The following is a 6,470-nucleotide window of genomic DNA, read 5'->3' as shown; positions in this document are numbered from 1 at the left end:
ATGGTTTATGCAGTAGCAAAGAACGAGAATAAAAGCTGCATTGTGAAATGTTTAATCGACAGAGGCAGCCAAATTTCCGTAATTCGCGAAGATATTTCGAAAAAATTAAATCTCCCAGTGATAGGTCAGGCCAACTTGAACGTCCATGCTTTTGGAGAAAAAAACGGGAGGCGATGGTGCCGACAAAAAGTTCAGCTGGCCTTATACAATATAGCCGACCCCACAAAATTTGTAACACTTGAAGTAGTAGAAGCTCCCGTCATAACAAGTGCTGAGATACGACCGCCCGACTCTCAGATGTTTACAGAACTCAGTAACTTTGGAATCCCTCTACAAGGACCGGTGGGGGTGGAAGCGAGTGATGAAATTACGATGCTCATCGGCGCCGATGTCATATGGGAGATTTTGACTGGCGAAATGAAAAGAATCAGCAATTGTGTTGCGGCTATGAACACCCTGTTCGGTTGGTGTTTACAAGGAAGATCCTCGATGAAGAACACGCTCTCTCAGTGTGTTTGTGTTAGCACGGCGGCTGTTGATGAGTTATCAACAACATTACGATCGTTCTGGGAGTTGGATTCTATCGGCATAAAAGAAAAAGAAGAGAAAAAAGAAGATCACAAGAAGCATTAGAATTGTTTGAATCTTCGATCGCTTTGCGAGCTAACAGATACGAAGTAACGTTACTATGAAAAAAAGAAAATGTCGTTCTTCAAAATAATTATGGGAATGCCGAGAGATGCTTTCTAAAACTTGTGGAAAAATCCAAGACCGACCTGATGTTTTTCGATGACTATAAAAGTGTTATTAAAAATCAAAAGATGGACGGAGTTATCAAAAAGGTGAAACCAGAAGCTTCTCCCAAAAACAGAACTTTCTATTTACCTCATCGCGCTGTGATTCGGGAAGACCACAGTTCCACAAAACTGAGGATTGTGTTTGATGCGTCTTCCAAGGAAAGAAATCATAACTCACTGAATGACTTATTATTAACGCAAGTAACAGGTATACTACCATTCTTCGAATATGTAGTTATATTTTCAGGTTCATATGGAATATCAGAAAACTCGGTGACAAGAGGAGTGGATCACTGACTTCAGAAGAAATTGCCTACGCCGAGAATTTTCTGGTAAAGATTGTTCAGAGAAGTGAGTTCAAAAAAGAGGTAAACAACATTAAGAAGGGTAAACCTGTTGCCTAAATAGCAAATTAACATCGTGGAACTGCTTCATTGATGATGCCGGTGTTCTTAGAGTTGGAGGAAGATTAGCTAACTCTAATGTAAATTTGAATGCTAAATTTCCGATAGTATTACCCGCGAATAATCCATTCACTCTGATTGTATTGAAATATTATCATTTGAAATATTTACATATTGGTCCTCAAGCTTTATTATGTCATGTGCGTCAGAAATTTTGGCCTCTTAATGGAAAATGCATGTGTAAAAAGCTAATACATGAATGCTTGACTTGTTTTAAAAACAAACCCATAATGGATCAACAAATAATGGGAAATCTCCCAAAAGAACGTGTGACACCTACGTATCCATTTAACATTACAGGTGTGGACTTCTGTGGGCCCTTTTTGATCAATTTCAAGAACCAAAGAAAAGAACCAAAACAAAAACATATCTGTTTATGTTTGTTTATGTGCCAGAGCTATACACCTTGACTTTGTAAGCGATCTGACCTCTAAGGGTTTTATCGCAAGTTTGAAACGGTTCTTTGGTAGAAGAGGGAAAATTTCCAAAATATTCACCGACAACGCCAAAAATTTTGTAGTTACGTGTACAGAGTTGAAAAAACTGTACAACATGGTAAAACATCCAGATGAAACTAGCTGGCTATCTCTCAGGAGCAGCTGTTGACTGGCAATTTATTCCTCCCATTTCCACGAACTTTGGTCGCATATGGGAATCAGGAGTCAAGTCATTTAAATTTCATTTGAAACGTGTTGTTGGCAACGCTAAACTTGACCTTGAAGAATTCCTGACACTCATAACTGAAATAGAGGGTGTCTTAAATTCGAGACCACTCACTCCCTTGTCATCAGACGTTGATAATTTCGAAGTCCTGACCCCAGGACACTTTTTGGTAGGTAGACCTATAACAGCGCTACCTGAACCCGAAGTTCTAAATCTTTGTTAGAACAGACTGTCAGGGTGGGAGAGGGTTGTCAAGGCTAAACAGCAAATTTGGAATTTATGGCGTAAGGACTACCTACACAATTTACAACAGCGTAATAAATGGCAATTTGAAAAGAACAATGTCGAAATTGGCACCCTTTTGTTAATCAAAGAAGATCATATACCAAGTTCTCAATGGTTTAGGGGTAGAATTACTGAAGTGTTTCATGGTAGCGACAACAAAGTAAGAGTTGTCAATTTGAAATTACCAAATGGCAAAATCTTGAAACGAAATGTGCGACATATTTGTATTCTTCCTGTCCAGTAAGCATTATGTTATCATTACGTTTAGATATTTATTCAGATTCATTTACCGATTGCATTTCATGTATGAATATATATTGTTGAAATTGTATAGAAATAATTGTATTGAATTCGGACTTTATTATTCTCTTTTGTATCATAGTAATATTTATGCATATGATTATGTGTATTATGATTGGAATTTTGGAATTCCAATCGCGGGGGAGTGTTAAATGTTATATGTATATATTTGTTACATTCATCATCACCGAGAGATGGCACTTATGTCACCGCACCGCCATTGGGTGGAAAGAAAGTGTGTACTTAGTTTTTAGTTCGGTTTCTACGTCCAAGAATAAAGGATCTAAGTTGGATAGCTAGCGTCTCCTAGTAGTGTTGTCTTTTCGATTTAATTTTTCACTCATGGTTCCCCACCCAGATCAAAGTCAGGCTCTGTTAGCGGCGGTGTCTTGTCTTAATTGATACGTGCAGCGAGGGGACGAGCAGCGCCTTAATCAAATTATCATAGACACAAAATATTTGTGCAAAAGATATTTGCATAAGTCCAGGGTGGGGGAAGAGGGTTCCCAAAAATTACATTCTTCTTCCCGAACTAAACGACACTGCACAGGGACGCAATGTGAAACCTTTATATTGATTAATAATAGAAAAAAATTGCGAACACAGTATATTGGAAACACTAACTGGTGAATCGGTGAATGGGCAAAAAATTTCTTCAGGAACACCACAAAAATAAATTAAAAAAATAAAATCTGGTGTAATTCAATAAGTTTAGGCGCAGCCGTTTAGTATGGCTAGGCTGACCATGTTTGCTCGAGAAAAATACGGGAAATTGGGCTCAGAAATATGAGAAAATACAGGCCATTGGCAATCACCGCCAAAAATGATGCCGATAGTAAGCAAAGTCGCACATATTTGTCAAGTTTCTTTTTTTTTTTAATTCACTGCAATTTGAAGTGAGGCTTCATTTTCCGCATTTGACGACTTTTCTGCGATTATGAATAATACTTTTTATTATTCATCTTACATTGTAAGATGGGTGGTAAGATGTACATTAGGATAATTACGACTACAAACGTTTGTAGTCGTAATTATCCTAATGTAATGTCTGAGTTGGAAATTTTTCAATCGTTAATTTGAAGAATAAAAAGTCAAGTTGACTCCGTGTGAAATACGTGAAAAACCGGGACATTTTGCAAAAATGTCAGGACACCAAAAAAAGCAGAAAACACCGATTCTGTTCCGGGAAATACGGGACGTATAGTACGTCACTACAAGTATTAGTGGAAGGTCAAGGTTTGTTTACTTATATCTGTGACTGACAACAAACTCTTTTCATAGCACTCACATCTAGTGACATCATCATAAGCTGAAAGAAGGGTATTGGGTTTTTATTACGTTTTAATGAGGTGATAGTCCCGGTTTCTTCTGCTTTTTTTGGTGTCCTGACTGTTTTGCAAAAATATCCCGGTTTTTCACGTAATTTCAACGAAGTCAACTTGACTTTTATTCTTCAAATCAACGATTAAAATTAGCTTTCCAACTCAGAAATGACATTGCGATAATTACAACTCCAAATAAAAGAATATTTATTTCACACTAGGAGCTAGGGGGCTTTTGCTCTTCCCCCCCCCCACGGCTTCGGCGTCCAACCCCCCCTCCCCCAAATTATCATAGATAGACACAAAATATTTGTGTAAAAGATATTTGCATAAGTCCAGTTTGTAGTACGCCGCACTAAGTAATACGGATGTATTATACACGCAATAAGCACTCATTAAAATAAGCAATACAGCACGCGATGCCCTACAATACGCGATGCCCTACAATACGCAATGCATTACAATCAATAATGCACCACTATTTGCAGTGCACCACAATAAGTAATGCAGTATAATATACAATCCACTGCAATACACGATGTATCGCATTAAGCACTACAGCACTACAATAAGCAATGTAGCATAATAAGCAGTAGGCACGACATTATGATAAGCAATACGGCACACAACGTTCTAAAATATGTAATGCATAACAATACGAAATGCACCACAATACGCCATAAGCACTGCAATACAATAAGTACTACAGCACGTATGCACTACAATTACGCCATAAGTACTACTACTATTACTTAACCGAACATGTACCTACTACTACTTTACCCCACGCCAACTCCGGTCATATATCGCCATACGGCAATTTCCAACCAGAGGAGTTGGGTGGGAAATGAAGGCTCCATCCATCGGTGGTCACCCCAGGTTCGGTAGTTAAAGAACTTGATTCTAACGTTCTATGCTTGGATTCGAACCCATGGACCTTCATGGACGAGCATCTTACCACGGCACCACTCGGACGCAATAGGGTGACCCAGTCTCTGTCGTTCGAATTGCTATGGGAGGATCGATCATCTTTCAGCTTCGGGCGAACCGAGAATCGGCCCCGCTTAGTCAGAGGAGCCGGTGAGATGCCATACGATTGTGGAGGAATCAATAATCTTAGCCGAACCATCGTTGTAACAGTTCCAATTGATCAGCTCCAACCATGCTCCCTCCGAACATGTACCTCGTACACATCCATCTACGCTGATTCGTTAGAAATTCCGTAGAGTCTACGGAATTTCTAACGAATCGGAACGTGCCGGAATGTGTGTTCTGAGTGTATGCTTGGCCCTAACGTATTTATGTTGTCGAGTTGCGCTTGTTCATGCTACCATTTGGCTTCTATTTTCTGAAATAAAGATGGAGATGATTGAATTGAATCATGTTTTGTCAGTATCGTGTTGTAGGCCTGCCCTCTCTCTGCGGATAGCGTTTTCCAATTGGGAGACCGGCTCACATTCGTGTCTTGAAGCTGGGAAACCACAGAAAACCAACTTCAGCTGACCATCACTGTGCGGGTCTAGGTCAATTTGTCCCGTTCAACTTGTCGCGGGACAATTCGTCGCAGCGTCAATTTGTCGTGCTACAAACTCGTCGCGGTACAAATTTGTCGCAGGTTCATTTCGTCGCGGTACAAATTTGTCGCAGACTCATTTCGTCGCGGTACAAATTTGTCGCAGGTTCATTTCGTCGCGGTACAAATTTTTCGCAGACTCATTTCGTCGCTGTATCGTCAATTTGCCGCGAAAAATTTGAATTGCTTTAACTCTATAATGCCCAGATCGCCCGAAGTCGGCCGAGTAGGTTAATGCCCATAACCGCCTCAAGTCGGCCCAGCTAGGGGGTATGGGTATGTTTTCTTGGGCTTTTGTCACCAACGGGGAAGATGATGAAAGCTCTTGTCAGAGGCGGGAACGGAAAAGACAACTGCGACGCCCTATCAATGGGATTTTAAAAGCTGATGTACTAGAATGTTCCTTGAGAATGGACTAAGGGTACTCAATGCATTTTACAAAGAGATAATACTGTGAGGAAAGGGGGTGTTTTCAGTATATAGACAAATTATCTTCCAAAAATCCATTGAAATGAAAGGGTGAACGTCGATGCAAAGGGTATCACGAATAGAAACTCATGGAGAAAGGGTGGGGAGAGGGAGAATGGCCGAAATTTGGACGAGTCCACTTCGAACACAAAAAACTTGGTATTTTCACGACCCTCCCAGGTTTTCTATCTGGGCGTTAAAGAGTTAAAATGGCTCGGGCTTTTTTAATTGCTCCAAAAAATGGCTCGGGGATCCATGATGTTCTTAAGTCAGCCACCTCGTTGGACAATTTGCCTGTTGTGGCGTTGTATTACTAACGCTCTTGGCAATCAGAAAGAACGACGACGTACCTCTATAATGACTGGTATGCGGGATAAGACCATTTAAAATAGGTATCTGAGCACTGTTTTATACATAGGAATGAAGACTTTTAGAGCACTGAAGAGAAGTGTAGTAGCAGACGGTGCTAATCAGCTGCGCACCTTACAATCTTCAATGATGTCGTTAGTAGAGGACTATAGCGGTACTGCAGATCAAACGGAGCAGATGGATATAGGAGCTTTGACACTGTCCAAGACAGATTACGAAGGCGTCTTCT

General features: G+C 40.2%; 1 protein-coding gene across 1 annotated transcript; it reads left to right on the top strand.

The window, feature by feature from the left end:
- Window positions 1–633, top strand: LOC149083587 (uncharacterized). The gene has a single exon (XM_089235206.1). The coding sequence runs from the start codon at window positions 1–3 to the stop codon at window positions 631–633; it is 633 nt and encodes a 210-aa protein (XP_089091332.1).
- The last annotated feature ends 5,837 nt before the right edge of the window (window positions 634–6,470 follow it).

Source organism: Pholcus phalangioides, unplaced genomic scaffold, assembly GCF_987345545.1.
Source record: "Pholcus phalangioides strain wild (caught in Gottingen) unplaced genomic scaffold, Ppha-v1.0 ptg000008l_1, whole genome shotgun sequence".
In the NCBI taxonomy this organism is placed as follows: Eukaryota; Metazoa; Arthropoda; class Arachnida; order Araneae; family Pholcidae; genus Pholcus; species Pholcus phalangioides.
This window is presented reverse-complemented; position numbering and strand designations above follow the sequence as displayed.

Bases quoted from the DNA above. Each gene is read 5' to 3' on its own strand.
- LOC149083587 (XM_089235206.1), top strand. From the start codon at position 1: ATGGTTTATGCAGTAGCAAAGAACGAGAATAAAAGCTGCATTGTGAAA.